Source organism: Vidua macroura, chromosome 3, assembly GCF_024509145.1.
Source record: "Vidua macroura isolate BioBank_ID:100142 chromosome 3, ASM2450914v1, whole genome shotgun sequence".
Lineage (NCBI taxonomy): Eukaryota > Metazoa > Chordata > Aves > Passeriformes > Viduidae > Vidua > Vidua macroura.
Genome location: NC_071573.1, coordinates 1,925,433 through 1,948,613, shown reverse-complemented (window position 1 = coordinate 1,948,613; position 23,181 = coordinate 1,925,433). Strand labels below are relative to the sequence as shown.

Here is a 23,181-nt window from a genome sequence, read left to right as displayed (position 1 = left end):
CAGCTTTCTTGTCTTTTTCTATTCAATCCATCTGCTTAGCACAATGGACTCATAACCTCTGACTGAAATTTCTAGTTTCCACCATAATACAAATATTAAAAACTGTAACATCCACTAAGATAAGAAATAAAAAACACGTTACATGACATATTATAAAAAAAAAAAAAAAAGAAAAAAGAAAAAAAGAAGGAAAATTATTAAAGAAAGCTACTGCTGACCTTCTCTCTGTGATTCCTGGTTCTTCATATCTGTGGGTATTGCACATGGCAAATCAGTCTCACTGCAATCTAGAGAGCCTTGCCCCAGTCATTGTCACAAAAAATGGCCTGTGAAATCATTCTGATGAACTGCTAATTATGCTAACAGTCCTACAGTAAATGAAAGCCACTAATCCTTTTCAACAAAGCTGTCTTCATTGAATTAAATCCTCACCTCATTCACATTCACTCATGGAATGGAGAGAAAATACTTTCCCTACTGATGCCAACATTGAAACGTCCGGAGCAATTACATGGAGAGGGAACATTTAAATGGCAAACAGTATCTGTAAAACAAAATGACACGAGGTGAAGCCACCAGTTCAAATCTCGACACAATGCATTATGACTGCCCTTCTCACTTAATAGACATCAGATACCATGAGCAACTGGAATTACAAGACAAGCAGAGAACAATATTTAAAGGACCTGCCCCTCTTATGGACACAAAAAATGTAAGCAATGATGGGGAGTTTGGAAAGATTTGACTTACACCAAAAGACAGGCAAAGCTCATCTGTGATGGCATGAGAGGTCAGAGTTTGGTGTGCTGGCACACACAAAGATCCATATTTTAGCCCTTTTCTACATCTAAAATAATTACAGTAGCTCCATAAAAATCAAAATCAAACCACATAACTGTGGAGTTACTCTGTGAGGAGGGGGTGAGGGAAACAGAAATTTTCAGAGGGAGAAAATATGCCTGTTTATCTCAAACAAAGGTATGCTGTCTGCTCAACTCACTTTGCTTTTCTTCCTGCCCTCTCCCATGTCTTTATATACCCCCTTTTCAGGTTTTTTTTTCCCCTACATGTCAGTTCTGTGAATTCCACAGTGTGACCTACACAGCAAAAGAAGGAAGAGTGGTATTTGTTCAGTAATCGTTTAAATGCTCCGGGATCTTGGCACTGGCACAACACAATGGAATGAAACAGCAGCACAGAACTCAAGTCTTTAATTCCTTTTCCCATCCCAGGCTGCTGTGTGACTTATGGAGAGATGCTTTCCACATTTAGGTAGGCAAAGCTGTGTGCATTCCTGGGAAAACCACAGGGCTGTTTATGAGCAAGCAAAGGCAGAGCAGAATAATCCCCAAGCTTTGCTGTGCTGGCTTTGGTTTGACAGGCAGCAGTGGGAAGGGCCCTGCCCAAGGAATGGCTCCCAGAGGGATGAGTGAAGCCTGGCACAGGCTGAGCCAGCATGGGATCTGCTCTGAGCTGTGCCACTGGGGAACGGGGTGTTCCACACCCTGGCCGTGCCCCAGCCACGGCTCTTGCAGCACGGGCAGGTGCTCAAGGGACACAGAGGGAATTTTCAGGTGGCCAGGCTGGCCAGTGTGTGATTCCTTGGAGTCATTCAGGAGGAGATGAATGCAAAGCTGACTCAGTGTCTCTGTGAAACAGGAGTAACCATTCCAGACAAAGCGCTGGAGAGACACCAGTGCATGTGCAGGACAAGGGTTAATGCATGTGCTACTTTTCCACATGACAAAAACAGAGTTTTTAGCAACGTTGAACTCATTTACACTGAGTCTCATTTAGCCATAATGACTGCTCATTTTCTCCCTCTGATCTTCCTTTGTCTCCAAACTATACTTTGTCAATTAACTGATCCCTACAGAAGACAAAAGTACCACCACACACTTACGCACATGTAAATTTATTCCTAGATTACATTTTTTTTTTTTAATTTTTCTTCTATTTCAATTAATTACATTTGGAAAATGGAAATAAGGAAGAGTGTGATTATCAAATAGCCAGCTGAGCTCAAGTTAATGACTTGAAACAAAAAAAAAAAAAAAAGATTTTTGCAAAATACCAACCTATTTATTTACTCACACCACTGTTGCTATGACCAGCTTAGGATAAGTCTTTCTCACATCTCCAGCAGTAACCTGGTACTGAAACACTGACATTCATCCCTATCTCAAATGCCAGCAAAACCAATATGGGATACACTGATTTCACTGAAACCACCTTTCCAAAGCCTGTAAGTTCCCTGGCATGGAAATGTTATCCTACAGGAACAAATAGGATCTCAGGAATCTTCAGGTAAGTCACTTGTGATTTATATCAGCATCAATAGCTGCCTATATCAAAATGTAGAAGATATATTGCATGCTTTCCCCAGTTTAATTATTTACCTTTACTGACCTCAGGCTCTTTGAAGCTAAGCTTCTGCATGCTTATGTGGGAGCTGAACTTTCATTTAGATAATCATACAACTGCCAAAACCACTGCCAGCTGCTACTGAAATTTAAATGTCTGGGTTAGGCATTTATGGGCCACTGTCCTTCTCTGCAGACCAATATCTCCTCTTATCTGCATGCTTAACTGCAGTTTTGCAATGTTTTGCACAGTAAGAAAATCAAACATCTCAAAATGAGATGTTTGTTTTTGCTGTTGTTGCTGTAAAATAATGTTGCTACTATTCTTTCTTCACCAAGTTCTCCCTCTAAATGCCATACAGTGGATTTTGCTACACTCATGTCAGACAACAGCTAAAGCTGTCAAATTGTGCTGAGTGGTGAAAAGAAGCTTCAAGAGCTAATGTGAGAAAATGCTACAAAAGTTAAAAACCGTCATTACGAAATTAGTCCTGGCTTCAATCTTAGTGTATGACTGAGTTCCTATTAGAAGTCAGCAGAGGCAAAATGATCATTTGGCCCATGTACCCTCATACATAACACCTTCTAGCCAACAATTTCTGCCACCATATTGCAGGTTTCTAATGTAAGACTTGAAAAATAAAGTCTTCTAATTAATGAGGTATAATGGGAGTAGTCACACTTGCCCAAATTCAGTAAAATTTCCAAGAAACAAAAAGTTGCTTGGAAAAACTTTCAAGCAATAAAATAACTGTAGTCTTTACCCTCACCTTCGCTCGCCCATGCAATGTTCTATTCAGCCTCACTTGAGATAACAGGTTATTTAGGAAGAGGACATTCACAGCAGTATTTTTTTTTTTTTAGAGTAATCAACAGCAGCATTTGAGAGCTGCTCTGAATGCCAAGGTTGGGGTGCATGCCCAACCATTTAAAATCCACAGTAAGACAAACTGCAAATACAACCCAGCCTGAGACGAGGATGGGAGGAAAGATGGGGCTTGGATGAGAGCCACAGAATGTTCTGACCAACTGGGACACCAGGATTTTAGGACGCATCCATTTAGACACAGCCAAAGGGGCTAATCTCACATCTGTTGTTTTGTCACAACTTCTAAACTCCTCTCTGTGGGCACTGACTATCCAAACCCAAAATAACGGCATGATTCAATTCATGCTCATATGTTTTCCATAAATATGGCAATTCATTATATTCACTGAAAGCTCCCTCATAATTCTTGTCATCTGAAGTAAAGTGAGCACATCCACTAACTGCATCAAAAATTTCAAAAATACACGTTTGCATTATTATTTGCAATATTTTGTTCACAGTTTAGGCAGCATTGTTCTAGGGAGGGGAACCAGGGCAGAAGGGCTGTGCACTTGAGACACATCGTGTCTGACAGAGGCAAAACAAATCAGGTCATGAAGTGCAAATTTTGGGCTTGACCTCAATAAAATCAAACATTGGCTCAACGATTAGAAACAGTGCCCTTTGCAGCACTCAGTTCCTTCATCTCCACTGGTCAGTCAGGAATTTGTCCCCATCTCCTCTCCACCTACTTTGCAGGGTTCTAGAGCTGCTGTCACAGAAACACAACCAACACCAGTGATTCAAAAATGCAAACGTGGATTAAGACTATATCTGGTTCTTCTTCAAGGTAGACAAACTTTCTCATGTTTTTTGAAATTTCTCCAAGTCTAGTCATCCGCTGTTCTTCTTTATTTTACAAATGCAGATGAGCTGAATTAATTAAGTAAATTAGAGAAGCCCTAACTTGGTTGCAGATATGCAGGGATAAAAGAACACATTTAGAAAGCAGTCAACTTGCTTTAGAAGCTTCTTGGCATTTCTTTGCATGTACAGCTGCAGTAGAAGAGAGCTAAAGAAAGAGTGAACACTTCAAACATTTTGGAGTAGTTGTGCAAGGGCATCCCCTGCTAAGGCCCTTGAACACCAGAAGGATCTGAGCAAATCTTCTGCTGCTGAGCCTCTGTTTCTCCATGTCTGAGCAGCAAGCTCTTCAGGACATACCTAGCTATGGATCCTTGTGCCACTTACAGTTCAAATACGTGGAACAAACAACAAAAATAAAAAGACTATGCACATTGCTCACCCCTCCAGGTAAACCTTGCCTCATCTCCAGCCTTGTCCAGACTTCTGGGATTCAGGATCCCAGATGCCATGTACTTATTTATCTGGGCCTCTGTCAACCAAGCCCCAGGAAAAAACTCTTTTTGATTCTTAGGCCACCTACAGTTCATGAGCCTGTCATACCCTTAATCTGGGCTGTTTTGGTGGATTTGACCATTTCAGTGCTTTCAGAAATCCAGAATTATTTTTCTAAAGTGATTCAACGGTCATGGGTCAGAGATGATGACTGCTTCAAAGCATGGCACCCTCCCTACCAACTCATCCCAGTCCTATGGAGTGACATCCAGCAACTCTTTTTCTTCCCTCCTCCTTTCCCACTTTATTTCACTGGCTCATTTGTTCAGTCAGTTAAGGGGGAAAGGAATAATTAATTCTATTGTTCTGACCAGTTGCATCGGTGGTTAGTGACTATTGTCACCGAGTAGTTCCTTAACATTTTCAACTCTCAGACAAACTCTCTCTTTTTTAACTCACCACTATGGATTATTTTCTCATTATCACGGAACAACTGTGATATGTAAGAGCATGCACGTGCCCTGTGCACAAATGCATATAAAGTCATGAGAAAGAGGCAGGGAAGACCCTTCCAGACATCCATGTAGCTATTCAGAAGGAAAAATAATATCTAAATGATGGTAAGTACATGGCCCCTCTATGTTGCTTTTAATTGTATAGAACACTGTTTTTATATATAATAAATTTTCTTTCATTAAATTAGGCTATTCCATTCTCTTCATAATCACAGCTACATTCACAAGTCAGTTTATTATCACAGCAAGATCTATCAGCTCTGCCTACACTGTATTTACAAACTAGAAAGGAAGTTGCTAGCTTAGAAAAATGCATTACAGATACTGTGATAGACAAGAGGACATCAAACTTAATCACAGAGAGATAAATTAACTGACTCTGGGGAAAGACAAGAAAGAGGTCAGCAATGTCATCTTGATTGCTCAGAAAGGTTAAGGACTGCTGTAAACTTTGACCAAGGAGAGACAAAAGATAAACTTCAGTGGGCTAAACTAAGTGATCCATTGAAATCACAATAATCAAGCCTGGTTTACCATGGGAATGACCATCTGGGTGAGAAAGGGGAGGAAACATTAGGAATGCAGAATTGGTTGTGCTTAAATCACACTGGGCATAGTAGCTTTGTCTACAGAGTTCTCCCTTGGAGTAAAATGAAGAGACAGAAGGAAATTTCCCTTAAAGCCAAGTCAACTTTTCACTATCAGAAAAAAAATCCATCTTTGAAAATTAGAAACAGCGGGAAGTACACTGCATTGAATGCTAAATTAATTTCTTCTGATAACTTATTTCAAACAGTATTTGATTAAAAGACAATAGACATGCTTTAAATCTAAAAAACATGGTTACCACAGGCTGAGGCAAAAGTGGTGTTGCTGATAAGTGACAACAGCATTGTTATTTATTTAGCTCTTGCAAAGGCACCCCAGTCAATCAATAGCTATGCATGTACCAAGGCAGTGGGACTCGTATAAAGATGCTTATCAGAAATCCATGGGCAACATTCCACTTTTGATTACAGTGCTGCAGACTGTCCCCAGTCCTGCTGAAGACTGTGTGCCTCCTTGACAAGGCATACTGACAGAAATAATAATATAGAAACCCCACTTGCTAATATGCATATCCAACTGCACAGCCAATTAACCACTATGCTGACTGAAATTGCTTTGTTATTCACTCCATTCCAACTGATGTTAATACTTTGGCAGCTGATGGGGATAATAACTGATGGAGCATATTGGAAATTTTGAAAGGGGATATAAAATTTGAATAATTTAAGGACGTTGAGAAAGCTACTATGCTTTACAGTCTTCAAACCTGGAAATGTCTAAATGTTTTGTGTAAGAAGTACTCAGAGCAGGAGAACCAGTATGTATTGGAAAATCTGTGAATGAAAAGGAGGCATTTAAAAAGATTGTGATATACAAACAGGTTTGAAATAACATTAAAAAAGGCAATTATAAGACGAAAATGAGACTTTCTCACCTCTACCTCTAACATCACACTGAGTAACAATGCTTGAACATCTGGAAACATGTACATTTGATGTTTTAATTAAAATATAACTCTTTTCTGCAACATAAGCACATTGTAAACAAAAATTGTCATTTCATTTACCCTAATCCCTTAAACTATTTGGTTTGTTATCTTTAAAAAGATAACAAGTTATTTTGTTATACCAAATTAACAATTCCAGTATATTAAAAAATAATAAAAGGCCATAAAATTACTTTTACCTACACTAATAAGTCGAGGATTTCTTACAAAAGTAAAATGTTTTCTATAGATCATAGGGACATCTTTCCAAGATGTCTGGATCATATATTTCACAATGGTGGTATGAATTATTTCACTGCCATGCTGCAGTTCTAGTCCTGCAGTTCTTATTTGGTGAAAGCTCCTGTGGGGTTGAACAGGCATCTTCCCTGAGCAAGAGCTGCCTGACCAGGCTGCTTTGTACTCCAGTACCAGTGACTGCTGCAGAAGTCTCTCCAAATGAACATCATCTGGGTTACTCCAGTGCACACGAGCTCTGCCAACAGTGGTGAAGCAGAGCCTGGAAGAAGCTGGCCTAGCTCAGGAGTGGGAGATCAGTGTGTGTGTCCCTGCTGCCACATCATGCTCTGGATGGAAAACACTGGAGGAGTGGATGTGCTGTGGTAGCACACCATCCTCAGCTCTCAGCTCCTAAACTTGCCAACTTTTATTCCTCAAAACTCTCATCTTCCACAAACCCGTTCTTCCTGCTCAGGAACTTGGCTGCTGAAGCTCAACCTCCTAAATCCCTCTACTGTTCCACCACAAAGGTCCCTGGCACACAACCCAAGCTGCCACTTTCTTAAGATGTGCTCCCAGATCTCCATTCTGTTTACTTCAGCCTGTCTCTGCCCCTCCTAAACCACTGGCCCACACACTGGTCCTGAGCCTCATTGAGTCAAAACTCTTCTGGCATCAGGTCCTTAAGTGCACAACCCCTACAACACACAGAACTCAGCTCTTTCTGTTCTGCCTGTGAGCATGTGGGCTCTATTCCCTCCCCAGTTTTTGCCTTTTCTTTCCAAGCACATGCACATACCAACACGCAGATTTCATTATTCACCTCCTGGCTCCTATTCCCACAAAATAAAAAAAAAACAAACAAAACAACCAAACCAGAATCAGTTTGTATTTAGCCTGAACAAGATCCTGAGAGCTCAGAAAGCAATCAGAAGTGGACACACTGTACTTGCCATTTGGTAACTGAATTGGGCAGCCATAAAAGAGTAGACAGTGAAGAAGTGTTTGCAGGAAGACAGGAGTGAATGAGGATGATGACAGCCATTCATATGGCTACACTTGTAACATATTCAACATGCAATTTTCCCTTCACACACGATCCATCATGTCCCTGGATTCTTAAAGAAACAGCCTGTCTTCATTTAAAGTTATCGAGGAAGTTGCAGCCTCTTTCCTTTTTTATGGGTTTTGCCATGGGCCATCTCTGCTTTTGCAATCTGGAGTATGAACTGTTCTATCTACTCAAAAAAAAAAAAACCAAAAAAACAGACTTCATGGTAGATATAGATATAAAAAAAAGCAATAGTCACCTTCTTAAATGGATCAAGAAGGACATAAATCATCAAATAAACCACATGCTACAAGAGACCACTGGTGAGGGCTGAGAAGTGCATGATTTCTATTTATGAACATTAGTCTTTCTTTTACTTCTCAGGACTTCTTTTTACATTGTTAATGTCATGATCCACACAGAATTATTTTCTTATTCATTCCTGTGGTTAGACTTTCAGATCTTTCACCCATCTTTCGCCTGAGTTTAATGAGAGTCAGAAAGCAAAATTGAAAAATCATTTGGTCAGGCTTGAAAGATGTTTAATTTTGACTTTTAGTGTATTAAAAGACTGTGTGCTGAACTGCTTTTTGTCTAATATGGAGAGCTAATTGCTTGGTTGGGATTCTGTTTATGTCTTTGTGAGGCACAATACTGTCCACTAAAACCACATGAGATCACACTACTAAGCAAAATCCCAGCAAAATTACCTGATGAGAATGTTAGCAGCAAGATTGTGGTTTGTTTTTTTTTAATAAATGGAAGCAATTCAAGCATGCTGGCATTTTGGCTTTACTTATACTACCAGCTGAAATTGTGTTGGCTCAAGGAAAACTGAAAGATAAAAAAATTAAACCAGAGAGGGTGGGGGTGTCAGGGCTAGCCAGTGGCAAGGGTAAAGGGGAAGGGTGTGGATGTCTGAGGACTGTGGTGACGTTTCTTGAGAGCCTGAACAAAGTGATCATTTCTCCTTCCTTTCACACTTCTAATTCACCATATTAGAGAGCAATGCTTCCATTTGGGATCGACTAATTGACTTGTCCTAAAAGCTCTTTTCTACTTTTAGCAGGTGTGATGCTACAAAAAGCTGACAAAGTAACAAAAAAAAAAAAAAAAAGCTCCTATGAGCTCACCATAAAACCTGCAATTTTTTATGTACACTCGTTGTAGACTAGAACAAAATACCTGCAAAACTGAGTGGAGCTAAGGTTGAGGGATACAAGCCTGAGAAGCAAATTCTCACCTGGCTAAGTCAGCAGGGGCTAGGGACACGGGAGAAGAGCAGGTAAGGAACAAGCACACACACACTCCCTTCTCCCTCACCCAGCTCCCTCTGACAGATGCTTAGAGATGCAGTGTTGGGCTCCACAGGAACTGTGTCCAACACTGCTCAGCCTGAGACAGAAATGCTTCTGCCAGGCTTACAGAAGCAAATGGGAACACCTCTCTGAAGAATTTGTAATGAAAAGAGTTAAATGCTCTGAAATGCTGTCAGAGAGCAGAATTTCTCACAAACACAGGAAAGCAAGGACACTTTGTGTTATCAAGTAAACATTCTGAAATGCCACTTTATGACAGAGAACATCCCTATTTTCATAAAACCAGCTACTTAACTTCTGGAGAGGCTCCTGGGCTTCCCTATGAAGTCCTTAAGTGGCAGCTCCACCTCTTCATATTTCATTTTCTTTAACAAGACTTATTTCTTCTGAGAAACCTGACTTTTTACATATCACCCTTTGACTGGGTCCAAGGTAATGTTTTCAAAAACTGGCAAGAGATGTGATTTTAAAATGCTTTCTAAGGAATCGTAGCTGGTACCTCTACAATCACGTTTCTTTTCCTCTCATCCTTTTAGCCTTCCCTCAAATGAATAGCAAGCCCCTACCAGATATCCCCATATGGGCAGAAATTGAGAGAATAATGAGCATATACACACATGTGTGCACACACATACATCTTTAGCTCTCCCCTGTAGCACACACATTACAGAACATGCAGCATTCTCAATCTTGCACTGCCTCAAGTGCACTACAGAGAAGAGTGGTGGCCCGAATTCCTCAATTGTTTTGCTTTTAATTAGACCAGTCGTATAAGTTTTTTTAAAAAAATAACGAAATGCTTAAGAAGAGGCATTTCTGTGCACTTCGTCTTTTCTAGCAGTTATGTATCAATGGGCTGTTAGCACACGGTGGGATTTTCAGGTAAACAATGCTACCGTTTCCACCAATACCGGCATTGTTAATCGCTGGAAAAAATCCAATAATTCCTAACTACCTCGTGCCTGCAACTAGGTCATCTCGCACAGAGAAGCAGAGGTTAGGCACAGGATCTGGTTTTTACTTTGCAAAGCCTGTAAATGACATCGCATGGTCGTGCAAATGAAGCGAGGCAAGACGAGAAAATGAAGAAGAATGAAGCTGTATAATCTAATCAGAAACCAACAAGGGGGTTTCTTTATCTTCTCTTCCTCCCTCGGAGACAAAGAGAGGCTTTAAATCCTTAAAAGACAGTCTAGTGTTTCGCTTTCTTTGACAGCTTTTGGTACTGCCGAACATATGTATGCACACCTATTCTGCATCTATTGATGCGCAGGTTCTCGCAAGTCTGCGTGCAAAAAGAAAGAGAACTGCACGGGGCTCTCCAAAAGGCACTGAAACAGCTTCCTGTCACTTCAAAAACTAACTACCGGAGCAGTGTCGTCCTTAAGCAAAATGTATTTGCACTTGGAAAGAATTTAATCTCCGTCCCTTTGCTGCCCGCTACAGTGGGCATCGCCTCCCTCCCTCGGTGTGTCAGCGCTTACCGCTCCCCCGATCCCCAGCATAATGAGCTGACCTTTGCTTCAGTTCATCGACTTTCGACCAAGGTAATGAACTGGAAGCAGCACGATCATCACCGGCGGTTTAAGCAGCGCACCGGCTCCCTCCCCTCCCGGGGTCCCCGGGCGCCCTGCCCTGCCTCCGCCGTGGGGGCGGCTTGCCCTGAGCGTGTGTCCCCGCACCGGGGCAGGGAGGGGACGGGGCCGGGGCGGGGGGAACGAGGCGGGGGGCGCTCCCAGCCGGGGGCCGCAGCTCCGGGCGCCCTCGGGCTGGGCTCTCCCGGCGGCTCCCCCTGCGGCGGGGCAGGGAGCGGCGGGGTGCGGGAAAGCCTCCGCTCCCGCGCCCGCCCCGCGCCCGCGGACCCCGCAGCGACCCCGCGGGGCGCACGGCACCGGCACGCCGCCAGCCCCGGGGATGCCCGGCGGCCACGGCAGCATCCCGGGACCGGCCGAGCCCCCCCCTCCCCGCCCCACCGGGAGCAGCGGGACGGGCCCGGACCCCGCCCGACGGGGCTCCCGGCCGGCCCAGCCCAGCCCAGCCCAGCCCAGCCCTTCCCTCTCCGCCGTGCTCCTCATCCTCCCCCCGAGCGCCGCCGCAGCCCCGGCCCGCGGGGTCCCGCAGCCCGCGCCTGACCTGTGCGGGGCGGCGCGCCCCCGACCGCGCAGGGACCGAGCGGCACCCGAACCCACCGTGTCCGCCTCGCAAGGAAGCCGGTGACCTGTAGATAGCGATAGGCACTGAATGATGTTTGCTGCTGCCGTGGAAATGGTGAATGTGGTGAGCGCCCAAACTGGAGGCGCCCCACGCCACCCCAAGGAGGCCGCTGAGAGTGAGCGGGACTATCCAGAGCAGGGCCAAGCGGCCGCCGGCGCTGCTGCTGCCGCTGCTGGCGGGTCCCGGCTCCGGGCTGCCCCTAAGGAGCCCCCCCATCCTCCGGTGCGCGGCGAGCCGGCCCGCGGCGTCCTCGGGAGGAGCAGCAGCCACAGCAACGGAGGCAAACTTTGGGCAGAGGCGCTCGCACACTCGCACACGGCGCTGGCTGCAGCTCACGGCACCAGGCGAGCCATCTCTTCCCTTTGGGAAAGCCTATAAGGATCCTTTTCTCCAGGTCTTCTTCTACCCAAAACAATCCGAGACATAGTCAGAGAATCCAGGCAGTTCAGAGCCTTCGCAAAGAGGTGGAAGCGGGGAAAAGCCCCGTGCCCAAACAATCGTTAGTTTCAGCTTTCCCGGGGCTGGTGCTCATTAACAATACTCCACAGTTGCAAGGGCTACGAGAATGCCAAGCATTCCCCCATCCTCAGTAATCCACAGTGTAGCCAATCATGCCACATTTCTGCTAAGAAAGAGAAAAGGGGATGCCACTCCATCAGCCAGCGCTGGGAAAGCAGAGAAAAATCAAACTGCTGCTCTTCCCTCCATTCATCTCCAAACTGGTGAGCCCTCACCGAGCGAGCTCTCTCCCGGCGCGCACACACACTCACACTCGCGAACACACGCTCGCACACTCGCACACGCCGCCAGGCAATAATCAGGCTGCTCCGGCAATCTCAGTGGTCTGGCTATTGACAGTAATACCCGAGGATGTTTTCAGGGAGAATAGTGCACCCTTATGAAAGGAGCTGGGGAAAAAAAAAAAAAAAAAAAAAAAAAAAAAAAAAGAAAATAAAAATAAGCATGCTTGCGAGGAGCAGGGCTATGCAAATCTGCAGTCTCCGAACAGCAAATCGCTGAGGCTTGGATGCAATGCAGAGGACGAGCCTATGTTAAAGAGGGAGGCTGAGTTCAGCTCCCACACAGTCGCGCTGCCTCTCCTCAGCCTTTCGGGAGCCGCGCACTTCCAGAAGGCGGCTCGGGCGGTGTGGAGGGGACACACACACTCACACTCACACACACACGCACTCTCACACGCCTCTCCTCCCCACCCGCGCCGCGGAGTCAGCAGCACGGCAGGAGCACTTCCCCTCCTCCGATAGTTCAGAGATACCAGTGTCTTGAAAACCCACTTTCATTTTAAAAAGAACGATTTCGGGGTCTTTTAATTGGCCTAAACTTCGCCCATCAGACGTTTCCCTCCGTCTCTTCGGGCACCGGCTGTGATTATCCGGTAATTACACACACGGCGCCGAACAAAGAGTTACGGGGATTTTTTTTCCGGCACTACTCAACTACCGCACCTCGGCCGCCCACCGCAGCCGCAAGCTGGGCTGAAAAAAATCCTTTCTGGGCTGAGCCCCCCTCGTTCCCCCGCAGCTGCAGGGCGGCGCCGGCAGCTCCCGCATCGCCGCCCGGCTGCGGGGCCCCACGCCGACCCCCAAAACAGGGCGGAGGGCTGCCCTACACCACCACCACCACCGCCATCCCCGCACACACACACACACACACACAGAGCTGAGGGCGCCAGGGGAGCCGATGTCGCGTCTAAAAGCCGAGGGTGGTTATTCTAAGGGCTAGCCTATCGCCCCGCGGCGGGTCCTGCGCCCCCCGGAGCCGGGCGCGGAGGCGCAGCCCCTGCAGTACCGCACCTGGGCACGGCAGGGTGTGCGAGCCGCACGCTCCCGGCCCTCCTCTCCTCTCCTCCCTCCCTCCCTCCCCCGCTCGCAGCCTGCCGTAGATCTTGTGCCATGCCTTCAGCAGCATGAGATCATGGGTGCGGGTAGCGGATGCGTGAAAGCGAGAGGGCGAGCGGTGGGCGTGAGAATGGGGTGGGTTTTTTTTTTTTTTTTTTTTTTTTTTTTTTTTTTTGTTTAAATACATTTCGCGTTAATTTAAACGAGAACCGCTGCAATTCGCCGAGGCGCTAATTCCCGCGGGTGAGAAGTCACACAACCTTTGCTCAGCTGCGTAGGCTGAGGAACCAGAAAGGCGTTTCGCCCCGCTCAGCCCCAGAGAAACGCGGGGGTCGTGCCGGGGGCCGCACACAGCGACGGAAGGAGCCCGAACCCCCGGAGCAAGCGGCGAGCAAGCGGCAGCTCCTGCCCTGCCCGCCCGGACGCCTCGCACCGCAGCCTCGCCACGCACCTAAAGTTTTGCCAGGACGCCGAGGTAAATGATAACGAAGCCTTAACGCAGGGAGGAAAGCAGCACCGCCCGAGCCCTTTCTGCGCTCTGGGGAAGGGCAGGCACGCATCCCGAAGGAAGCCCTGGCCCGGGGGAACGGCCCTGCGAGGCAGAGCCCGCCCTGTAACATCCCGGCTTGCCAGAGGGAAAGGCAGCTTAGGAGGAAGTCAGTTTTCCAACCTGTCTCCAAAAGCCTCCGCGTGAAAGAAGAAACACCAGTTTTCCAAACTATCAGCTTTCAACTGTCATGCACTGTCACCTCCTAAAAAAATAAAAGACAATAAATTCTCTAAGTTTCGGAGTTAGGGAAAGAAGGAAAAAAAAAAAAAAAAGGACGAAACCTTAAAGAAAAGTCAGCCTGGATTCGACAGCTCTCATAAAATTAAACCTCCTGATATATGTTTCCTGTTCATGCAAGTAATGTGTGTTAGAAATTCCATCCATAAATACCACTAGGTTTTCTATCAATCTGACTCAGGAAACAAAATATTTCAGTCACTGGAACCAGTTTTTCATTAAACTGTTCACATGTTGCTGCCGTTTTAGAAACAGGCAGTAGTTAACTTGACTGTTCTTAATGATTCTAGACATCCTACAGACGAGGAACTTAAAATTGTTACCGCTCCTCTGAAATAGGAAGCTGGTATTGCCAACCGTATAACGATACAGTTGGCAACGTGGTTGTGCAGATAAAATTTCAGTTGGCAAGTCCTGTCTAGACTAACTTTGCTTGGCTGTGCTGTTTTAAGGCCGCCGTCGGGGTTGTGCTACCTTACAGCAGGAGTTTTTCCCCGTCAGCACCCAGGAAAGCATGGCTCCCTCCCCGCTGGGGGATTCCCCATTGGGTGTGTAACCTTGCTGAGAGAGGCTTTCCACAGGTCCCTCTCAGCCCGAGCACAGCTTGTTCAACTTTGGATGAAGATCCACGTTGGTGTGGATTCAGAAGGGTTTTGTGGAAACACTCTGTGTTGTTGGATGCCTTCGTGGTTTGAGTACTTTGAGCTAAATTCTTGCTCCATCTGCCATCTACTGTGCCAGGGAGGCCTAAAGTGCTTGAAAAAGAAGGACAAATGAATAAAATGTTTAGGTACTTCCAAGGTACTTCATTTAATATTTTACTGAAGATGAAAGGGGTTTTTAAGTGCTCTACTTTATTAAATATGTACTATTTATGCAGCGCACATACACAACTGCCACTAAAGTTTCTAGTTTCAATGTGTGCCTGGAGACTATTTAGTGAAGTTTATTTTTTTTTTTTTTTCATCAGATAGATTATAATGGGTCATTTTTAGGTGCTACATTATGATATAAAATACTACGTAGGGACCGTTAATTAAATGGATTGTTTTGCTGCTGTGCATCCAAACCAAGAGTTGAGTACTCAAAGACCAAATCTTCCCAAAACTATTTAGGCATCTAACTCTTACTTAGGAGCCCTATTAAAGTGTGAATGGGGTGACTGCCCTCTAAGTAGGCATCTCTTTCTGGATCTGGTAATGTGATCAGCACCTTGGGTGTAGCAACTCTAATTTTAACAACATTTGACATTTTTCTGGCTCTGCACTCTGAACCACAAACAAGAGAGGACTATCCAAGTTTCATGGGGGAGAAAGGTGATCTAATGCTGCGCAAGGGTGAGAAATGGGAGAGAATTAATTAGCAGAAAATATTAAAAGATTGAAAATGAAAAGAATACCAGGAAGGTGAAGAAGGAAGTATGTACGAAAGCAAGATGGAGACGGGAAAGCAAAAGAAGGACATTCTAGTAAAATCTTCTCTTGCTCTTTTTTTTTTTTTTTTTTGTGTTTTCAGTAAGCTAATAAAACTTCTTTCCAATTTGAAGCAAATCCTGGTAGTCAGACACTTATACGTTTTGCATGTTTTGATTTAAAGAAGGTTGTAGGTGAGTGTCGGTCTCTTTCCTCAAGTAACGAGTGATAGAACAAGAAGAAATGGCCTCAAGTCATGACAGGGAAAATTTAGATTGGATATCTGGAAAAACTTCTACAAGTCTTGTCAAGCATTGGAACAGGCTGTCCAGGGAAATGCTGAATTAATAATTGCTGGAAGTATTTAAAAGACCTGCAGAAATTCAGATTAGACATTGGGAAGAAATTCTTTATGGTGAGGATTGGAGAGGCATTGGAACAGTTTGTCCAGAGAAGCTGTGGATGCCCCATTCCTGGAAGTGTTCAAGGCCAGGCTGGATGGAGCTCTGAGCAGCGTGGTCAAGAGGAAGGTATCCATGTCCATGGCAGGGGGATTGGAACGAGACCATAATTAAGGTCCCTTTCAACCCAAACCATTCCAGGTTTCTGTATGGCACCTAGGGACGTGATTCAGTGGCCTTGACAGTGCCAGGTTAATGGGGATCTTAGAGGTCTCTTCCACCTTAATTGGTGCCATGATTCTGTGATTCTATTCAAGAAGTTGAATTGGGTGTTTTGGCAGTTGGAGTTAGGCTTTTTAATGGCAAGCAAGTTAAAAGCTTCTGCAAGTAAATACTATGAAAAATGAAGGTAAGCAGCCTTTTTTACCCCCTGCTGACATAAGAGTATGAATTTTTGTTAGCTGAGGACTAACTGAAGTTGAAATAACCAGGTTTTAATCCCCAAGGACATAGAATTGTACTTCCAACACAATCGACATGCCGCTATCAGTCTGTGAAGGTTCACTCCAAGAATGAAGAAGTGGAACAAAAGAAGACAATAAACAACAGTTTGTGTAAACAAATAAATGTTCCACTGCAGGCATAGCAAATAAAATGTGAAAATAAACTCTAATGTTTACAAAGTAGTTTTTAGTATCTCAAGAACTTAGCTCAGTGAAGTTAGTCCCATTTAACACTTACCCTGTGCAGGTCACATTGGTAGTAAATGTGACTTTTAATCAAGGTATTTCCACCAAATAAGCTCTGTTAATACCAGTAGGCTGCTAAATTTTTTGAGCAAGAATATCCTTATTGTAAGAACACATCTTTCCCCGATTTGTTCTAGTGTCATTATGCTATAAACACCAAATGCTCCCAAAGAAAATTTATACAAACAAAAAAGTACTCCCATGAGTACAGTTTACATTACTTCCTCAAATAAAATCAGATACTTCTTGCTGGTATGACCATATCCCTCTGCAACAGTACAGATAGATCAGCTAAGATGGACAACTTCAGCAGCACCAGCAAAACTGAAGTGCAGACCATGCCTTAGGCCAGCAGAAGTTGTCAGTTAAATTCAGGGTTTCTTTTGGTTAAGTGCCACCTTATGCAACCAGGCTTCCCTGGCCACCTCTAGTTAATCCTGCACTTAGTGCTGTAACATCCACTCTTAAACTCTTGAAGATCAACTGCTGTTCAGCAAAATAATAAAAAAAAAAAAAACAAACAACCAACCAACCAAACAAAAAACCCAACCCAAAACTCCTCCACAAATCTGTGCATTACAGGAATTACTATGCAATTAGCTGTGCAGAGCTTTAACACAATAGCAATGCTTTATGTTACAGGGTTTCCCCACTGCTAGGCTTGGACCCTCCCTTAATTTGAAAACACAGGGACATTCTGTGATTATAATTAAACAGATTAGAATTTATGTTTATCCAGCCCACAGACAGAGGCTTAGAAGAAAACAGTCAAGCTAATGTTTCCTCTTTTCACTATAAACACTGCTGAATTTAATGACCTATACACTGTATCTCCCCGTACTTTTACTGATGTCTGGTAACAGTGGAGGTGGTAACTTTCCTCTTTTAAACAGCTGAGAATGTTCCTTTCAAAAGCCAGTTAATTGCAAGATACTGAACCAAGGCCTGCCAATCATGTCCAGTTTGTGTCCCAACCCTACAGAACCTATGGCAGAAGCTGTTTACTTTATGCCAATAAACTTTATCATGTGAACTACTTGAAGACTTAAAGGTAAAAAATATGATCCTAAGGGAATGAATGGAGTATTTGTGCATCCATAAAACACACAGAAATTCAAAATTTTAGTCATCAGGTGAGAAAGGAGAGCTTACAAAGAAAATACTTAGGCTGCTTTCTCTGTAGCGTAGCTATTTTCTCTCTATGCATGGTCCAAAACAAATCCTGGTACAGTTAATAAGTATTTCTGTCCATCCAGATAGGCTTAAATCTTCATAATAAATGTTTCTTGACACTGTGTATAAAGTAATCTCTTTCTCTCTATTCCTTGCTGTCAAAATCAAGCTGATTTTCATTTTGTTTCATTCCATTGAAGACGTGCACATAAGCCAGATATTTTCAATTTAAAACAGAAGGGGCTTGTGGAGAACACTTTGTGCTGGGGAATTTTGACTGTGAGAAGAAGGTCCCTCTTTGTCTGAAATAGCCCTGGTTGGTCCAGAAGCCACTGGGGCACTTTGCCAGTTTTGTCCATCCTCACTTGAATTAGCCCTGGTTTGAGCTGGCTTGAGGAGGATGGCTCAGAATCCACTGAGGGTTGGCTTTTGCTGGCTCCCAGTGTTGCAATGTCACTTAATATAATATTTTCTTTTCTTTTTTTTTAATTTTTTTAAATTTTTTTTTTTAGTTTAACACAGCAGAAAGATTTCTAACACTTTGTGCAGCTTCCCCCTTTGACTCCAATCGAAAGCCACAGGAAATAAGGCCAAATCCATCTGCAAGTATAAAGAGGCATTTAGGAGATTTGTAGTCCTGTAGCAAATGGTCTATAGCCATGTTCTTTCTGGGCTAGAGAGACCACATGAGAGAATTAACCACATGAGTGGTTAATTCTATGGGCAATTAGGCTGCTGCTGCAGAACCTGCAAAAGTCTCTCTGACTTCTCCCAGTGCTGCTGCAGGAATTGGCACTGCATTGCCACAGAAAAGAGAGATCCCTGGTACAGCTTGAATGCTACTGATTTGAACTCCTCAGCAAACACTTCAGCTAGGGACAAAAAGCAAGCCACCATAAAAATAGCTCGTAAATTAGTCATCAAGAAGTTTGATGACAAATGCCAATAACAGAACCCAGTATTCTGCTCTTTTGTATCCAGTACAAGCATATGCAAAACCTATTTGTTGATAAAGGCCTCCAGAAATAGGAAAAGTGTGTGTATTACAGAGTTGTTTGCAGCCCTTGATATCGTTTACCATGCACAATAACTGAGATATTAAAGCTCTGTCAAGGAAAGCTCAGAACAGACTTAGTGCAAGAGCCACAAAATGGGGAAATTGAGTTTAAAGACCTTGCAAGGCAAAGTTAATTGGTTTTGTTTTTTTGTTTTTTTTTTTTTGTAGGAAGCCCACTGGTAGCCAAGAAAGCCTTAAATGGTATTTGTGGAGTATCTAAAGTCAGGACTGTGTTTTTAAGCAGGGTTTCCTGACAGGATTTCTAAGATATCCCTCGTTATGACTCATGATGGTCACACAACACCTCTCACTTTTCTGGCCTGGGTCGAGAAGAGGATGTACAGTGAAGTTCCACCTCCTGCCTTCCTTGAACACGTTAGTCCTGCTTCAGTCTGGGCAAAGAAAGGGATAAGATGCAGCCATCTATTCTTTGTCCAGTGCAATACATTGCTTTAGACTCCAGACAGCAGTAGTGCTACAAGTCAGCTGCAGAAAGAACTGAATTTAAACAGCAGAGTTGCAAGAAGACGACATTAACTTTTAGCAGTCATAACTTGAAAATGTCCAAACACTTATTTAGCTTTAAGCTTCTTTCTTTCTTTCTTTCTTTCTTTCTTTCTTTCTTTCTTTCTTTCTTTCTTTCTTTCTTTCTTTCTTTCTTTCTTTCTTTCTTTCTTTCTTTCTTTCTTTCTTTCTTTCTTTCTTTCTTTCTTTCTTTCTTTCTTTCTTTCTTTCTTTCTTTCTTTCTTTCTTTCTTTCTTTCTTTCTTTCTTTCTTTCTTTCTTTCTTTCTTTCTTTCTTTCTTTCTTTCTTTCTTTCTTTCTTTCTTTCTTTCTTTCTTTCTTTCTTCTTTCTTTCTTTCTTTCTTTCTTTTTCTTTCTTTCTCCCCAGAAGTGTCACTGTTGTGCAGAACACATTTGTAATGCCAAGCAAATTTCCTATAGCTGAGTTATGAACCTCTGAACATACAGGTTGAAAATGAAAATGCTGACATAATCTTAAATGTAGTGGCACAAATAGTGCCACTACAATAATCCTTGTAATCTAATATATTAGCCCTAGGGGGATGGAGACTGAATTGCTGGTCTCAGACAGCCTTTCTGAGGCTCAGCTCAAATTGCACAATTATTCAACATCCTTCAAGTTCTTTAAAATACATTTCAGATGCAGTATTGTGCATTCCAAAATATTTGTTCTTCAGAGATTGATTTGACTTTTTTTCCTACTTTAAAGAGATATATGACCTCGGATGTATGTGAGAAAACATTAATCAAGTTTAGACTGTGTAACACCCTTTTGTGTGTGAAAGACTTATTTTTTTCTAGATTCCCTCAGTTATGTTGCCAAGGTGATTCCCCCAGAGAGCCATGTGTTTATCTTGACAGGTGTTAGTGAGATCTGGGGAATCTCAATGGAATTGTTACTGGTTGCTTTGAGGTACAGTAGAAAACATTAAGTCTGCAAACTAATGAACTTACCTTATTGCATTCTAACTAAAATAAACCACAGAGAAAGTTGGATTAATCTACTAATGCCTTTCTAATGAAGCTTTTATTGGGCATATGGTGTGGTCTTGCTACTTTCCTCATATAGCTAGCACAAGCTAAAACTCAAAATCAAACGTACATGCACCTCCTCTGTGAGATACCAGTCTCAAAACCTTGCCATCACAATTCAGAGTACTGCTTTACTGGCAAAACCTCTGATTATGGTTTGCAAAACTAAATGGATTCAAAAAACAAGAAAGCAATCAGATTAAAAAAAGAAACAAGAGACAGCACTGATAGGAAAAGAGAAAATACAACTTCTACTGCTGTTCCTAGGGGAAAATTTAAAACCACTGCTGGTAACTTACAATTACTCTAAAATCCATTCTGTGACCTGTCCCGACAATGACAGGGAATTGTTAATTAAGTACTGTAACTTCCAAAGGTAAATAATCATTCCTTAGTTACAGTCTGTTTGTATTTTCCAGCACCGAGCTGTAACACGCTGTATTTTTATAGTGCTTATTAGAAGCAATAAAACAATAGGTGCTTTTAACAAAAAAGAAGGAGTCTTAAGCAAGGTGAAACAAAATACCAGCATTTTCAGCCAGCTATGCCTTTTCCTTCTAATTGCCATTTTCTTGCTCTCTGTATATGTACAAGATCAGAACACAAGAAAAAAACATTCCTTAGCAACATTCATCTTCTGGGAGCATGTTGCTGAATTTAGGTATAAAACCATAATGGCATCTCAAAGAATAGCAATAGCTCATATACTTCAGCTTTGATATACTACTTCAAATCCTTAATCTCCTCTTTTCAGATTTCCACATAAAGTTTTACTCTGCTTCCATATTTGCAAGTGCCCATTCGAGACAAAAACGTCTTTTCTTACCCAGGCTCTCCCCTCCCTGTATTTACTTCAACAAATTAGCAGCCAAATTTTTCTCTCTCTTTTTTTTTTTTTTTTTTTTTTTTTTTTTTTAATTTTTTTATTATTTTTTTTGTTGTGGAGGATAAGAAAAGCGATATGGTAAAAACAGAGTGAGAAGAGTTTTTCTTTCCTTCAGCACCAGCAGCCAGAAACAGTATGAAAGCAATGGATCATGAAGAAAAGCAATTTCCTACTTCAGGGATTAAGCAATACTCTCTTTTGTAATGTTAAATTAAAGTTTTAGTTATTTTTTTCCCAAGTAATGCTGATTTTTTTTCCCCAAAGTAAATAAATACACACTGGAGAAGCTCCAATAGTCACAAATACATCACTTTCCAGCCAATCAATAACACAGATAAAACCCTTTGTGCTGTGCTTCTTTCAGCAGTCCTATTGATAGGGCAAGAAAAATTAAGCTACTACAGAAGCCAAAGGTAATTAACTTAAGGAGAGAGAAAATCTGATAATATATGCATTCCATTCTTTTCTTAAGGGCAAATATAGGGGATTCATATATAGGAAAGAGACTTCTGGGGAAGCATTCAAGCAGGGACAGCTATCTGCATTTTACTGGCATGTCTCTCATCCAGTGACAATGTGAATTACCTGTTGTGGTGACTGATGGCTTGACTATCAGGTGAGGTACCACACCCTCCTCTAAACCATGATCCTCCAATCTTCTTTGGTAGTGTGGAAAGTGTGGAACTTCTTCCTCTTCTGCCACGGTTTTGCACAGTGCAGCCTTGGAGAAATCACTACAAAGCATTTGCCATTTAATGGCAAGCTGGGTCCATAGTACCAGTCCCAAAGATAAAGGGTATTGGCATGAGTAGGGTTTTGTGGAATTACACCCTCCACACCAATGCTGAAAGGTTCCAAAGGCTTTAATCTTCCAGCACTATTAAACAGAACATTGCAGGATTAAGTCTCCTCCACCTACAATTTTTTTGTCCATAAAGCTCTAACAAGAATAGTCAGTGCAACTTTAAAGCCAATGCTCTGTTTAAAGCACTTGGAGATTGCTTCCTGATGAATGCCACTGTTTGTAATAATTGTGGAAGCGTGGGCCTCCCTCAATTTTTATACATAGATAGATGGGAATCCTGTAAATTTTTGATCAACTTTGCTTAAAGGGACAATTTGTATGGGAAAACATTACCACCGTAAAGAAACTTTGTTGGCCAAACTTGTTCTCCTTAGCATATATGCAAATAATAGCTGCAAATATCAAGAGATTGGAAATAATTTTATTCATACCTGTGTTTTAGTTTTAATGAATTACATTAAAGAAATTCCTAGCTAAAACAAAGTGCCTGCTATATAATTAAAATGAAGAGTCACAACCAGCTTATCTTTAAAAGCAGGTTGTAACAGGAAAGAAAATCCAGGAGTTCTCAGCTGCAGTTTTGTGGCTCTATCAAAACTTGCCTAATTTTACCTATTTATTTCAGTGCATAATAAAAGATGTACTCAGAGAAAAAAATGTGCAATGCATACATATTTTTAAAGGCTTAGAAAGCTAGCAGCTTTCTTTTAACACCCTTGGATCTAATTTTTGTTTCTAGCAAGTAAAATGAGAAGAATGGGGCCCTAAAAAGGATTATGGCCTGAAACCTGCTCTTTGAATCTTTGCACATGCTAAAGTTGTCACAAATTTGAATAGAAAAGATGGGTGGTCTGCTGACCATCTCTGGTCACAGAGTTGAGCATTAACTGCCCAGAAAAAGCTTATGGGTTCTGTCAGGAAGGTTTCAGAAACCACTGTATTGAACCACCAGCCTATAATAGCTCTTCCACATTTCACAGGATGTCAGTTCCTGGAGCTGTTTTTCCTTTGATGCACACAAAGTACTGCCAGTAATTTCAATCAGAATTATGCCATCCACTGGAGGAAGACAATCATATAATATGAATTATCACGT

At 42.8% G+C, this 23,181-nt stretch overlaps 1 protein-coding gene across 23 annotated transcripts in view; it reads right to left on the bottom strand.

The window, feature by feature from the left end:
* NRXN1 (neurexin 1) overlaps positions 1-23,181 on the bottom strand; it is a 673,407-nt gene that overhangs the window by 259,841 nt on the left and 390,385 nt on the right. For 4 of the 23 annotated variants that reach the window (XM_053972551.1, XM_053972552.1, XM_053972554.1 and 1 more), the window contains exon 1: positions 11,379-12,029. The exons of the other annotated variants lie outside the window; for them this stretch is intronic. In XM_053972551.1, the coding sequence (XP_053828526.1) occupies positions 11,379-11,619 (241 nt within the window). In that variant the 5' untranslated portion in view covers positions 11,620-12,029. Of the gene's footprint in view, positions 1-11,378; positions 12,030-23,181 lie in introns of those variants that run through there. 23 annotated transcript variants of the gene reach the window in all.